At 41.9% G+C, this 15,934-nt stretch overlaps 1 protein-coding gene across 2 annotated transcripts; it reads right to left on the reverse strand.

Moving 5' to 3' along the window:
* Positions 1–335: 335 nt before the first annotated feature.
* Positions 336–7,831, reverse strand: LOC143785133 (uncharacterized). Of its 2 annotated transcripts, XM_077273808.1 has the most exons (4): positions 6,604–7,830; positions 4,769–4,945; positions 4,458–4,568; positions 336–4,274 (listed from the first exon to the last, which is right to left on the reverse strand). In XM_077273808.1, exons 1-4 carry the CDS (start codon positions 6,710–6,712, stop codon positions 3,547–3,549), a joined length of 1,125 nt encoding a protein of 374 aa, XP_077129923.1. In that variant the 5' UTR covers positions 6,713–7,830; the 3' UTR covers positions 336–3,546. The 2 variants fall into 2 exon arrangements, with proteins under 2 accessions (XP_077129923.1, XP_077129926.1); XM_077273811.1 differs by lacking the exon at positions 4,458–4,568 and having other exon boundaries at positions 6,604–7,831.
* Between the last annotated feature and the right edge of the window lie 8,103 nt (positions 7,832–15,934).

Here is a 15,934-nt window from a genome sequence, read left to right on the forward strand (position 1 = left end):
CCTTTTGATACAGTTTGCTATTGAAACAGTGATTATTATCACATTATTGCTTTTATATTAGATTTTCATTTTTATATGTAACTGCTGTGAGATTATTCTGTAATCAGGGCAGTGTGTTTTTTTTTTATAACACACTGTGCCAGTTATATAATTATATCCTAGGATTCTCATTTTTACACGTGGTTTATAACACCAGTCTCATTATATGTGCACATTATGTATGTGGCCATATTACAACACCCGCAAGTATGAAGCGATGTGTTTTATACGATTATAAAAACCAAAGACACGATATTGTAAAAGTTTAAAAGATTTTATTGTAAAATAAATACATCTCAAAGACATTTCAATACTATAAAATTCTTACAGAATATAAAAAAGCAAACATTAAATAGTACAGTGATCATACATCAACACACTTCTTACAAAATAAATAAGTAAATAGTATCACAAGTACAATTAACATTACACTTCTTACAAAATAAATAATATAGTGTTACAAGCCAAGTACAGCATTTTCCCAGTACATTCTTTACATCGTGAGCCACATAGTTTGTAGTATCGGAAGAGACCTTTTTTTAGGTAGCAGAGTTCCGCGTGTGGTACCTAATGACGGGGAATGTAAAGATTGAATTGTACGCGGCGTTGTGGCTAGCGTCTGTGGTGTAGATACAGCGTGTGTCTCACTGCTGGAAATTTTTAATTCATCTAAAAGCTTCCTAGTAGTGGGATTACCCACAACTGTAGACGGTATATTTAGCTCGGCCATAGCTTGCATAAATGCATCCCAACCCGGAGGTAAATTTCTGCCAGTCAGAGCATGACTCTGCGTTGTACTACGTACCAAATCCAGTAAGTTAGACCCTGGTATTACGGATCCTTTAAAAATAAATTCAGCTTTATTATTCCAGGCTGTAACAATTTTATTCTGCAGTAACCTGTTTAGTAAAAATTCAGCATTCTTTTTATATCTTTGGTTTATATGGCTGACAATTTCAGCGATCTCTTGATTTTTATCAGAGTCGGTATTTGACAATTGTTGCTGATCAGGATCAGGAGTGCTAACGAGATTTAAAGCCGTTACTTCTTTTGAGCTGTGTCTCGTATGTACCAAGTAGCGCTGTAGCACGGAGCTATACATTTTAATTTTCACATCATCGGGAATGTCACGACGTTGTAAAATGGCGCTAATTTCACCATCAAGGCGACGAATAACACTGTCGCGTATGTTATCTGTAGTACCGGGTCTTAGTTTGTCTAGCTCATGTTTGGAGACTAGATACATTTTCTCTGTATGCTCCATTATCTTCCTGCGAGCAGGCTTGTTATTATTGGAATTGCAAAAGCTAAAAGAGGACCGATAAACCCGCCGGCCTGCTTTAGTAGCCGCTTCTTTTTCTTTATGGGCTGAAATCTGTCGCTCAGGGTTCTTATAGCTTTACGCCACTTCTTTAATATGCCTTTTTGTCGCTCTTTCAGAGGAATCCTGCCTTTTAAGATGTTTAAAGCAATCTCGCCGATGGCTGTAATTAAATCATTGCTTGCACTGCGCAAAATAGACTTTCGGACAGCTGGGGTTGCTTTCACCAGAGTTTTTAAGAGAGCCCAGTTACGCCGGAGTCTCTCAGACATCTTTACATCACAACGCACACAGCGTAGAATGTCTGATACCGGGTAAAATTCACTTTTTAGAAGTGTTTTTCTTTTGAACATAGACAGCAGGCAACGCTGGTGGAAACAATCCGGTCCTAAAGCGCAGATCCTCAGGGGTATTAGCTCTCAAATCTACAAGCAAATACCCATAAGGCTCCCGCGTGGCATCCTCAAAAGATTCTAGGAAAAAATGTGTTTTTCCGGGATACATCTGACGAGCTAGAGTTAAAATTTGTAATTTATCTCGGGGGTTATTAAAAAGCACCATGTACTTGGTGTTTAAATTTATCGTGCGGCTTTTCTTACCCTGACAAAATATGTTTTGTACCAGGTAGAAAAAGCTGAGATTTCTGTGTGCACATACTTAGTAGAGGCTTTTTCTATCTCACAATTTTCACTAGCACTCTCCATGAGATCGTCAACAATAGCCAAATTCACCTTCTCCGGCGGGAATAATTCGTCATCTACGAATGTATTCGGCAGACCTTCCACAAATCTGGCCTTGGGAAAAGAGAGAGAGATTTCATCATATAGTTTTTGCCAACACGAATACAACCAAACAATATTATCAGGTTTCTGAGAAAAAATAGTTTCAATATTATATAGCAGTTGTTTTACAAAATAGCTCTTTCCAGAATTAGATGGTCCTGCTAGAATGCATGAGAATGGGTGTTGCAGGCGGGTATCCATCACTACAATACTCGGCTAATACCCAAAAGGCAAGGTCCTCGTTTCAATCTCCCAGTACTTTTTATTTATCACAATGGACGGCTGCTGTACGACAATACGTTTCTGTGTATCTGTGTCAGAATTGCGCGGGTAGCCAAGACCTAGATCTTTTAGACTGTTGAAATTAATAGATTGAGAGTTACCGACATTTAGTGTTATCCCCTTAACTTTTAAGACAGTTTTACCGGTGTTGAGTTTGTATCCGTAAGTTTTGGGGCCCGCGGATACAAATTCTGTGATGTGTGTACCATTGGGTATTTCACTGATCAGTTCCCCCAGGTAATCGCCTAAAGGCGGTTGCTACTCACCATCTTTCTGTACAAAAATAACTGAATCTGTGTCGTGATAAAGCCACCTTTCCTACACCCGGTCCAGCAGCGAATAGAGCTCTAGCCTGACATACGCGGTTGTAAAACACGCCATAAAAAGTTTGTGTTTTTGTTGTGTTAAAATCATACAGACACTGCCTCTTTTGTTTAATGATCCGACTGGTCGCTATAGATTTCAAGCGCCTTTTTTTACACCACCGCTATTTTTAATGATGGTGATGACTAGCTTTAAAGAATTGGATGCTAGACATTCAACGTTACTTTGAAGTGTGCGGGCAACGGCGTTTAAAAAAGATTCTTCCCAGGTTTGTTTTGTAGCGAAAATAGGGTCTAAAGTATCCCCACATTCAAGCCTTAACTGTACAAACTCACCAGGTTCAATGTCCCTGATGATTCTATCCAGTAATGACTGAACGCCGTCATGAACAATATTTACGGCCTCTACAAATGATCGTACACGATCCAAATTTACAAATCTAAAATGATCTGTATGTATATGCCCGTTGAAATTGTGGAGAGCCCTTTGATGATGATAAAAATGTTGTAAAATGTCTGAACGATCTACGGGCATTTCATTATCATAAACACCATTACCCACAGAGGCTGCATCATGCGCGTTTTCAGTATGTGTTTCAAGATGCCCACTGCTCTGAGCATCTGGATCAGCACTGCTGTTGACACCTCCAGGGTTGTCTTGGGTGTGTAAAACTGTAGTTGAATCATGTAACAGGCTCTGGGGATATTGTGTAGTTTTAGCGCTGTAAACTGACTTTCGCCCCCTTCTAGCTGCTCGCGATCTTCTGGATTTTTTCAAACCACAGCCAACCAAGCTTAGTCAGGTGGATTTAGATTTATTTAAATTCACAGGTGGTGTATGTACACAGGCATGATTTAGTTTAAAATCATATAGCTCGGCGATAATGTCAGGTGTAGGGCATGCATTTATCAGTCTTTCATACGTATCACAGAAAGATTTTAGTTTGATCTGTGCGAGTTTGGTATGGACGTACTGACCAGACATGGCAATAAACATTTTGATATGTTCATCATCCCAAACAGGACTCCCTGTATAAGATGAATGTTCAGCAACTTTCTGTTTTTTACTCCTTACACGGCGGCGTGATACTGATCGTTTCTTTAGAGGTAATACAGTGCCAAAATCGCTAGAAGAGCCTGCAAGAGCAGTATCTGCAGATTGTACAGTTTGACACACACGTATATTGCTCCGGTTATTACTCTTCTTACCCGCGACGAGCTGCGCAATTTCTCTGTTTTCAGGAGTAACTTGTGGAATGATGATTGTGCTATTGGCTTCCTGAGTTATGCAGGGACTAGCGTTCTGCGCTGCAAATCTCTCTCTTGAAACATTCTTATATTTTTGATGTGGAATCTTGGGGCTTGGACGCCCGGTGTGTTTGGGTGCCGCGTAGCTTTCCTCACGATCCACAACACAGATGGGCGAAAGAGGAGTTGATCTCACAGACGCATTAGCTCTTTGTGGTTGCTTCTGTGCAGATCCGTAATTACGCCGATGCAAAACTCGTGGTTGAAGATCCGGCGTATCTAAAACGAAAGATACAAGTGTCTGTTATCCGCAAAACCGTTGTAAAATTGGAAAAGCTACACGCCGGAAGTTATCCATGATCCTGCGTAATATTTGAAAAGTTAACTGTGACAGTTATCCATGAAATCATTGTAACAATATTTGCATAAATCCGGTATAGAGCAGACCAGATATATACTTACAAGTATGAACCGGAAATTGCAGCTCCGCAGCGCCTGGTTTAATGGACATCGCATTGTTCGAACTCGTTGAGACGGGGATATTTTCTTTTTCAAATTGAATTTTTCTGGCAACTAGTTTAGCAGATGTAAATAAAATATGACTATTAGTTAACACAGAATTGATTTTCTACACAAAACTGCCTCTCTTTTTTCAAAATGAATTTTTCTGACAACTAGTTTAGCAGATGTAAATAAAATATGACTATTAGTTAATACTGAACTGATTTTCTACACAAAAGTGAGAATCGTATGTATTTCAAGTGAACCGTTACCTTTTCTATTCTTGAGACACCTGCTTAACGAATTTCCACGTCTTTTAGGAGCATCGGCTAGCGCTGAAATTACAGTGTTCTTGACATCTATGATCTCGACGTCTGAATCCAGATTTTCACACGGTTCGGGAATACACCACTTTTCCGCCATATAGACCGATGGATGCGTGTCAGTATCTGTATGAGAAATTGCACTAAGTTCGTGTTTACATACAAAGGATTAAAGCAGCTGACATAGTATAATATAGTTTTACGGTATAACCCCTGTTTATGGTGTATCTGTTTTAATAATTTAGTATTATATTGATGGCTAGCGGCATTATTTGTTTTGATAATTTAACCGTATATTTATTATGGCATCATTTGTGTAATACAATAGTTAATAGCTGTTATAGTTTTACTGTATAAACCATATTTATAGTGTAAAATTAATATAACACGACTTATCCCGTATTACCTATGTTTTGCATACTATAAACATATTTATGCAGTATGCGTAAATTTAGTTGTTGCGGTGTATAAATATAGTTTTACTGTATAACCGTATTTATGGTGTAAAATTAATATAGCAAGACTTATCCCGTATTACCTATGTTTTGCTTAGTATAAACATATTTATGCAGTATGCGTAAATTTAGTTTTTTCGGTGTATAATATAGTTTTACTGTATAAATATAGTTTTACTGTATAACCGTATTTATGGTGTAAAATTAATATAGCAAGACTTACCCGTATTACCTATGTTTTGCTTAGTATAAACATATTTATGCAGTATGCGTAAATTTAGTTGTTGCGGTGTATAAAATAGTTTTACTGTATAAATATAGTTTTACTGTATAACCGTATTTATGGTGTAAAATTAATATAGCAAGACTTATCCCGTATTACCTATGTTTTGCTTAGTATAAACATATTTATGCAGTATGCTTGACTATTGCACTTAAACACACGGGCTGATGACCGGATCATGCAGCTTTATACGAAAATCGCTATGTATTATAATTGCCAGACCTGAAATAACAAGCACTTTTCACCTATTGTGTCCCCCCATTGCCTTGTAGATTGTAAGCTTGCGAGCAGGGACCTCACTCCTAATGTCACTGTTTAAATTGTCTTAACCTGTATTGAATTTATTGTTTGTACATGTCCCCGCTTAATTGTAAAGTGCTGCGGGATATGTTGGCGCTATATAAATAAAAATTATTATTATTATTATTATAGTATGCGTAAATTTAGTTGTTGCGGTGTATAATATAGTTTTACTGTATAAACCATATTTATGGTGTAAAATTAATATAGCAAGACTTATCCCGTATTACCTATGTTTTGCTTAGTATAAACATATTTATGCAGTATGCGTAAATTTAGTTGTTGCGGTGCATAATATAGTTTTACTGTATAAACCATATTTATGGTGTAAAATTAATATAGCAAGACTTATCCGTATTACCTATGTTTTGCTTAGTATAAACATATTTATGCAGTATGCGTAAATTTAGTTGTTGCGGTGTATAATAGTTTTACTGTATAAACCATATTTATGGTGTAAAATTAATATAGCAAGACGTATCCGTATTACCTATGTTTTGCTTAGTATAAACATATTTATGCAGTAGGCGCAAATTTAGTTGTTGAGGTGTATAAAATGTGTTTGTCTGTGGTGTGGAATTAACATAGATAATATATATATATATATATATATATATATATATATATATATATATATATATATATATATAGCTTTCTTACATGTGATACAGGAAAGATAAATATCTTGGTACTGTGTTACAATGGCATTTTTCCCTATCTAAATGCAAAAAGGAGAATCTAATTACCTGTGATAAGGTGAAGAGCAGGCTCATTATCTTCTAACGGTTCCTCAGCTACGTGTTCAAAGGGTTCATAATTTGGCGTGATGAAGTTATTGCGATAATCGGGAGACATACACTCCTCTTAAATAAGAAAGAATGAAAGAATATATAATTAATATAAACTACTTATAATATAATGACTTAATCAGAATGAGCCAATACTCTGTACATTATATTCGGTATAATACCTGTTATGATCCTAGTGGCAAGGATCGCAAGTTGACAAGCTAAGTAACTAAACCGACGACCAGCTCTGGGGAAGTGGTATCTGGATTGACCGCAACCTGATCCTATCCGCAAACAACTATAGGCAGCCGTGGAACGTTACCTGAAAATCCTAGACGTCTCTTCACGGCCTGAGAAACTACCTATTCCTAGAGGGAAAGTAAAGTCCTTACTTACCTCAGAGAAATGACCCCAAAAATATAGAAAAGCCCCCCACAAATATTAACGGTGAGTTAAGGGGAAAGCACAAACGCAGAGATGAAATAGATTTAGCAAATGAGGCCCGCTAACACTAGATAGCAGAAAATAGGAAGGGAGCTGTGCGGTCAATAGAAAACCCTAAGCAAAATATCCACGCAGAGATTGCTCGAGCCCCCGCACCAACTAACGGTGCGGGGGAAGCAACTCCGTACCCCAGAGCTTACAGCAGCAAGAACTCACATATTAGCAAGCTGAACTAAACTCATCATACACAGAAATCATATTGCAGACTGATAAGCAAAAAATAATCAAACAGAAACTTAGCTTCTCCAGAAGAGACTGAAAACGAAGATAATCAGGGGAGATCAGAATAGCACTGAATACATCGACAGCCGGCAACAAGTGGAGGTGAAGCAGAGCTAAATAGGAAACTCCCTAGTGCATAACGAGGCAGCTGATCAGCCACAGATCCGCAGGATAACAAACAAAGCCACCAGGGGGAGCCCAAAAACAAAACTCACACAATACCACCTGTGACCACAAGAGGGAGCCCGAAAACAGAGTTCACAACCGTAGGAAACTCCCTAGTGCATAACGAGGCAGCTGATCAGCCACAGATCCGCAGGATAACAAACAAAGCCACCAGGGGGAGCCCAAAAACAAAACTCACACAATTCCACCTGTGACCACAAGAGGGAGCCCGAAAACAGAGTTCACAACAAATACCTAGTTGTGTGCTTGTAAGAAGGGGGCTTGTTGTGAACTGTGTTTCTGGGCTCCCTCTGGTGGTCACTAACGGTATTGTGTTAGGCATGTCTTGTTGCAGGCCTGAGCTCCAGCTGTGTCGTTAAGCAGCTGGTGTTCCCTATTTAAGTCTCCTCCGGACTCAGTCTCTTGCCTGGCATCGTTGTATCCAGACCTATATGTGTCATGATCTCCATGGCCAGAGAACATTGCATAAGCCTACATATGAACAAGCTCTTGGAAGATGGGAACTGTACTGACCATGAACTAAACCTACCGCACAACTAGAAGTAGCCAGGTAGCATGTCCTACTTTTTATCCCTATATGCCCAGCGCCGGCCGGAGAACTAAATAATGCTAGCAGAGGGAAATATAAGACCTGGCTCACCTCTAGAGAAATACCCAAAAAGGAGACAGAGGCCCCCCACATATATTGGCGGTGATTTTAGAAGAAATAACAAACGCAGCAGGAAAATAGTTTTAGCAAATTTGAGGTCCGCTTTCTAGATAGCAGAAGACAGAAAGAACACTTTCATGGTCAGCAGAAAACCCTAACAAAACACCATCCAGAAATTACTTTAGAACTCTGGCATTAACTCATAATACCAGAGTGGCAATTCCTGATCAACAAGAGCTTTCCAGACACAGTAACGAAACTGCAGCTGTGAACTGGAACCAAAAAACAAAAACAAACATGGACAAAAGTCCAACTTATCTAGTTGATGTCTGGGAGCAGGAACAAGCACAGAGAGGCTTCTGATAACATTGTTGACCGGCAAGCAACTAACAGAGAAGCCAGGTTATATAGCGACACCCAGATCTGATGAGAACAGGTGAACAGGGAAGATGATGACACAAGTTCAATTCCACCAGTAGCCACCGGGGGAGCCCAGAATCCAAATTCACAACAGTACCCCCCCCTCAAGGAGGGGGCACCGAACCCTCACCAGAACCACCAGGGCGATCAGGATGGGCCCTATGAAAGGCACGCACCAGATCGGAGGCATGAACATCAGATGCAGTGACCCAAGAATTATCCTCCTGGCCGTATCCCTTCCACTTGACCAGATACTGGAGTCTCCGTCTGGAAACACGGGAGTCTAGGATTTTCTCCACAACGTACTCCAACTCACCCTCAACCAACACCGGAGCAGGAGGCTCAACGGAAGGCACAACCGGTGCCTCATACCTGCGCAATAACGACCGATGAAAAACGTTATGAATAGAAAAGGATGCAGGGAGGTCTAAACGGAAGGAAACAGGGTTAAGAATCTCCAATATTTTATACGGACCGATGAACCGAGGCTTAAACTTAGGAGAAGAGACCCTCATAGGGACAAAACGAGAAGACAACCACACCAAATCTCCAACACAAAGCCGAGGACCAACACGACGGTGACGGTTGGCAAAAAGCTGAGTCTTCTCCTGGGACAACTTCAAATTGTCCATCACCTGCCCCCAGATATGATGCAATCTCTCCACCACAGCATCCACTCCAGGACAATCCGAGGATTCCACCTGACCGGAGGAAAATCGAGGATGGAACCCCGAATTACAGAAAAACGGGGACACCAAAGTGGCAGAGCTGGCCCGATTATTGAGGGCGAACTCCGCCAATGGCAAAAAAGCAACCCAATCATCCTGGTCAGCAGACACAAAACACCTCAGATATGTCTCCAGGGTCTGATTAGTCCGCTCGGTCTGACCATTAGTCTGAGGGTGAAAAGCAGACGAAAAAGACAAATCTATGCCCATCCTAGCACAGAATGCCCGCCAAAATCTAGACACAAATTGGGTTCCTCTGTCAGAAACGATATTCTCAGGAATACCATGCAAACGAACAACATTTTGAAAAAACAGGGGAACCAACTCGGAAGAAGAAGGCAATTTGGGCAGGGGAACCAAATGGACCATCTTAGAAAAACGGTCACACACCACCCAGATGACAGACATCTTCTGGGAAACAGGCAGATCTGAAATAAAATCCATCGAGATGTGCGTCCAAGGCCTCTTAGGAATAGGCAAGGGCAACAATAATCCACTAGCCCGAGAACAACAAGACTTGGCCCGAGCACAAACGTCACAAGACTGCACAAAGCCTCGCACATCTCGTGACAGGGAAGGCCACCAGAAGGATCTTGCCACCAAATCCCTGGTACCAAAAATTCCAGGATGACCTGCCAATGCAGAAGAATGCACCTCAGAGATGACTCTGCTGGTCCAATCATCAGGAACAAACAGTCTATCAGGCGGACAACGATCCGGTCTATCCGCCTGAAACTCCTGCAAGGCCCGCCGCAGGTCTGGAGAAACGGCTGACAAAATAACTCCATCCTTAAGGATACCTGTGGGCTCAGAGTTGCCGGGTGAGTCAGGCTCAAAACTCCTAGAAAGGGCATCCGCCTTAACATTCTTAGAACCCGGTAGGTATGACACCACAAAATTAAACCGAGAAAAAAATAATGACCAGCGCGCCTGTCTAGGATTCAGGCGCCTGGCGGTCTCAAGATAAATCAAATTTTTGTGGTCAGTCAATACCACCACCTGATGTCTGGCCCCCTCAAGCCAATGGCGCCACTCCTCAAACGCCCACTTCATGGCCAAAAGCTCCCGATTCCCAACATCATAATTCCGCTCAGCGGGCGAAAATTTACGGGAAAAGAAGGCACAAGGCCTCATCACGGAGCAGTCAGAACTTTTCTGCGACAACACTGCCCCAGCTCCGATCTCAGAAGCGTCGACCTCCACCTGAAAAGGAAGAGCCACATCAGGCTGACGCAACACAGGGGCAGAAGAAAAACGGCGCTTAAGCTCCTGAAAGGCCTCCACAGCATCAGGGGACCAATTAGCAACATCAGCACCCTGTCTAGTCAAATCGGTCAATGGCTTAACGACATCCGAAAAACCAGCAATAAATCGACGATAAAAGTTGGCAAAGCCCAAAAATTTCTGAAGACTTTTAAGAGAAGAGGGCTGCGTCCAATCACAAATAGCTTGAACCTTGACAGGATCCATCTCAATGGAAGAGGGAGAAAAAATATATCCCAAAAAGGAAATTCTCTGAACCCCAAAAATGCACTTAGAACCCTTCACACACAAAGAATTAGACCGCAAAACCTGAAAAACCCTCCTGACTTGCTGGACATGAGAGTCCCAGTCATCCGAAAAAATCAGAATGTCATCCAGATACACTATCATAAATTTATCCAAATACTCGCGGAAAATATCATGCATAAAGGACTGGAAGACTGAAGGGGCATTAGAAAGACCAAAAGGCATCACCAAATACTCAAAGTGGCCCTCGGGCGTATTAAATGCGGTTTTCCACTCATCCCCCTGCCTGATCCGCACCAAATTATACGCCCCACGGAGATCAATCTTAGAGAACCACTTGGCCCCCTTTATGCGAGCAAACAAATCAGTCAGCAACGGCAATGGGTATTGATATTTAACCGTGATTTTATTCAAAAGCCGATAATCAATACATGGTCTCAAAGATCCGTCCTTTTTTGACACAAAGAAAAAACCGGCTCCTAAGGGAGATGACGATGGACGAATATGTCCCTTTTCCAAGGACTCCTTTATATATTCACGCATAGCAGCATGTTCAGGCACAGACAGGTTAAATAAACGACCCTTTGGGTATTTACTACCCGGGATTAAATCTATAGCACAATCGCACTCGCGGTGCGGAGGTAGTGAACCCAGCTTGGGTTCTTCAAAGACGTCACGATAATCAGACAGGAACTCAGGGATTTCAGAGGGAATAGATGATGAAATGGAAACCAAAGGTACGTCCCCATGAGTCCCCTTACATCCCCAGCTCAACACAGACATAGCTCTCCAGTCAAGGACTGGGTTGTGAGACTGCAGCCATGGCAATCCTAGCACCAAATCATCATGTAGATTATACAGCACCAGAAAACGAATAATCTCCTGGTGATCCGGATCAATACGCATAGTTACTTGTGTCCAGTATTGTGGTTTATTATTAGCCAATGGGGTGGAGTCAATCCCCTTCAGAGGAATAAGAGTCTCCAAAGGCTCTAAATCATACCCACAACGATTGGCAAAGGACCAATCCATAAGACTCAAAGCGGCGCCAGAGTCGATATAGGCGTCCGTGGTAATAGATGACAAAGAGCAAATCAGGGTCACAGACAAAATAAATTTAGACTGTAAAGTGCCAATGGAAACAGATTTATCAAGCTTTTTAGTACGCTTAGAGCATGCTGATATAACATGAGTAGAATCCCCACCCCACAATAGAAACACAACCCATTTTTCCGTCTAAAATTCTGCCGCTCGCTTCTGGACAGAATTCTATCACACTGCATACTGTCCGGCGCCTTCTCAGTGGACACCGCCAGATGGTGCACTGGTTTGCGCTCCCGCAAACGTCTATCGATCTGAATAGCCATTGTCATGGACTCATTCAGACCCGCAGGCACAGGAAACCCCACCATAACATCCTTAATGGCATCAGAGAGACCCTCTCTGAAAGTAGCCGCCAGGGCACACTCATTCCACTGAGTAAGCACAGACGATTTACGGAATCTTTGGCAGTAAATTTCAGCTTCATCTTGCCCCTGAGATAGGGACATCAAAGTTTTTTCTGCCTGAAGTTCCAAATGAGGCTCCTCATAAAGCAACCCCAAGGCCAGAAAAAACGCATCCACATTGCGCAACGCAGGATCCCCTGGTGCCAATGAAAAAGCCCAGTCTTGAGGGTCGCCGCGGAGCAAGGAAATCACAATCCCAACCTGCTGTGCAGGGTCTCCGGCAGAACGAGATTTCAGGGACAAAAATAACTTGCAATTATTTCTAAAATTCTGAAAACCAGATCTATTCCCCGAGAAAAATTCCGGCCAAGGAATTCTCGGCTCAGATACCGGAGCATGAACAATAAAATCTTGCAAATTTTGTACTTTCGTGGTGAGATTATTCAAACCTGCAGTTACACTCTGAAGATCCATTATAAACAGGTGAACACAGAGCCATTCAAAGATTAGAAGGAGAGAGAAAAAAAAAGAAAGACTGCAGCATAGACAGACTGGCAAGTGATCCAATTAAGAGCACAAAAAAAAAAAAAAAAAAAACTCTCAGCAGACTTCTTATTTCTCTCCTTTCTCAGCCAAGGATTTTAACCCTTTAGTGGCCGGTCAAACTATCATGATCTCCATGGCCAGAGAACATTGCATAAGCCTACATATGAACAAGCTCTTGGAAGATGGGAACTGTACTGACCATGAACTAAACCTACCGCACAACTAGAAGTAGCCAGGTAGCATGTCCTACTTTTTATCCCTATATGCCCAGCGCCGGCCGGAGAACTAAATAATGCTAGCAGAGGGAAATATAAGACCTGGCTCACCTCTAGAGAAATACCCAAAAAGGAGACAGAGGCCCCCCACATATATTGGCGGTGATTTTAGAAGAAATAACAAACGCAGCAGGAAAATAGTTTTAGCAAATTTGAGGTCCGCTTTCTAGATAGCAGAAGACAGAAAGAACACTTTCATGGTCAGCAGAAAACCCTAACAAAACACCATCCAGAAATTACTTTAGAACTCTGGCATTAACTCATAATACCAGAGTGGCAATTCCTGATCAACAAGAGCTTTCCAGACACAGTAACGAAACTGCAGCTGTGAACTGGAACCAAAAAACAAAAACAAACATGGACAAAAGTCCAACTTATCTAGTTGATGTCTGGGAGCAGGAACAAGCACAGAGAGGCTTCTGATAACATTGTTGACCGGCAAGCAACTAACAGAGAAGCCAGGTTATATAGCGACACCCAGATCTGATGAGAACAGGTGAACAGGGAAGATGATGACACAAGTTCAATTCCACCAGTAGCCACCGGGGGAGCCCAGAATCCAAATTCACAACATATATGGTCTCCTCCGGATTCCTTTCAGTCTGTCTCATGCAAGAAAAGCTAAGTCCGTTTTGTATAATTTGGATCGTTTGCATTTTTCAGTGTCTTTGTCCAGCTTGCTTAATATTTGATTTTCTGGCTCGCTGGAAGCTCTAGGGGGCTGATATTCTCCCTCCGCACCGTCAGTCGGTGTGGGGGTTCTTGAATGTTCAGCGTGGATGTTTTTGTAGGGTTTTCTGCTGACCGCATAGTCCACTATCTATTTTCTGTCTATCTAGACTAGTGGGCCTCACTTTGCTGAATCTAGTTCATCTCTACGTTTGTGTTTTCCTCTTGCCTCATTATTTGTTGGGGGCTTTCTATATCTTTGGGGTTCAATTTCTCTGGAGGCAAGTGAGGTCTTATTTTCCCTCTAGGGGTAGTCAGTTCTCCGGCTGGCTCGAGACGTCTAGAACCAACGTAGGCACGTTCACCGGCTGCTTCTAGTTGTGTGTGTTAAGATCAGGTATGCGGTTAGCCCAGTTTCCACCTCCCTAGAGCAGTATTTATGTTTTTGCTATCTTGCCGGAATATCAGAGATCCTCTACCACTGGGATCATAACAGTATGCCAGGCCGAAAGAAAATGTTTATTGCATCGCAGAAGCGGGATTAAAAAGAAGTTCTGAGTTTTTTTTTTGTTTTTTTTTGTTGCTGCAGTTTGCCTAGCTTCTTCCATCCCCTTTTTCTCTGAGTGGCTGGAACTCTGCTGCAGATATGAATGTCCAGACTCTGACTTCTAGTGTGGATCAGCTTGCTGCTAGGGTGCAAAGCATTCAGGATTTTGTTATCCATAGCCCTATGTCTGAACCAAAAATACCTATTCCTGAGCCGTTTTTTGGAGATAGATCTAAGTTCCTGAATTTTAGGAATAATTGCAAATTGTTTCTGTCTCTGAAACCTCGTTCCTCTGGTGATTCCGCTCAGCAAGTTAAGATTGTTATTTCCTTCTTGCGCGGCGACCCTCAAGATTGGGCCTTCTCTCTGGCACCAGGAGATCCTGCATTGGTGAATGTTGATGCGTTTTTCCTGGCACTTGGTTTGCTTTATGAGGAGCCTAATCTTGAAAATCAGGCTGAAAAGATGTTGCTGGCTATCTCTCAGGGTCAGGACGAAGCTGAGGTATATTGTCAAAAATTTCGGAAATGGTCCGTGCTTACTCAATGGAATGAGTGTGCACTGGCCGCAAATTTCAGAAATGGTCTTTCTGAAGCCATTAAAGATGTGATGGTGGGGTTTCCTATCCCTACAGGTCTGAATGATTCAATGGCTCTGGCCATTCAAATTGATCGACGTTTGCGGGAGCGCAAATCTGTTAATCCTTCGGCGGTGCTGTCTGAACGGTCACCTGATTCTATGCAAGGTGACAGAATTCTGACCAGAGTCGAGCGACAAAATCATAGACGTCAAAATGGGTTGTGTTTCTACTGTGGTGATTCAACACATGTTATCTCAGCATGCTCTAAACGCTTAAAAAAAAATTGTTAATCCTGTCGCCATTGGTACTTTTCAGCCTAAGTTTATTTTGTCTGTGACTTTAATTTGTTCATTATCTTCTTACTCAGTTATGGCTTTTGTGGATTCTGGTGCTGCTTTAAGTCTGATGGATTTGTCGTTTGCCAAGCGCTGCGGTTTTGTCCTGAAGCCTTTGGAAAATCCTATTCCTCTTAGAGGAATTGATTCTACACCATTGGCAGAGAATAAACCTCAGTATTGGACGCAAGTGACCATGTGCATGACTCCTGTACATCAGGAGGTGATTCGTTTTCTGGTACTGCATAAAATGCATGATGTTGTCGTTTTGGGTCTGCCATGGTTACAGGCCCATAATCCAGTTTTAGATTAGAAAGCTATGACTGTGTCTAGTTGGGGGTGTCAGGGGATTCATGGCGATTCTCCATTGGTGTCTATTGCTTCTTCTACTCCTTCTGAGATCCCTGAGTTTTTGTCAGACTTTCAGGATGTATTTAATGAGGCCAGGTCCAGTGCCCTTCCTCCTCATAGGGACTGTGATTGTGCTATCGATTTGATTCCTGGTAGTAAGTTTCCTAAGGGACGACTCTTTAATTTATCTGTGCCAGAGCATGCCGCGATGCGGAGTTATATAAAGGAGTCTTTGGAGAAGGGACATATTCGCCCATCCTCTTCTCCTCTTGGTGCAGGATTCTTTTTTGTGGGCAAGAAAGACGGGTCTTTGAGACCTT

This window comes from Ranitomeya variabilis, chromosome 7 (genome assembly GCF_051348905.1).
Source record: "Ranitomeya variabilis isolate aRanVar5 chromosome 7, aRanVar5.hap1, whole genome shotgun sequence".
Taxonomy (NCBI): domain Eukaryota; kingdom Metazoa; phylum Chordata; class Amphibia; order Anura; family Dendrobatidae; genus Ranitomeya; species Ranitomeya variabilis.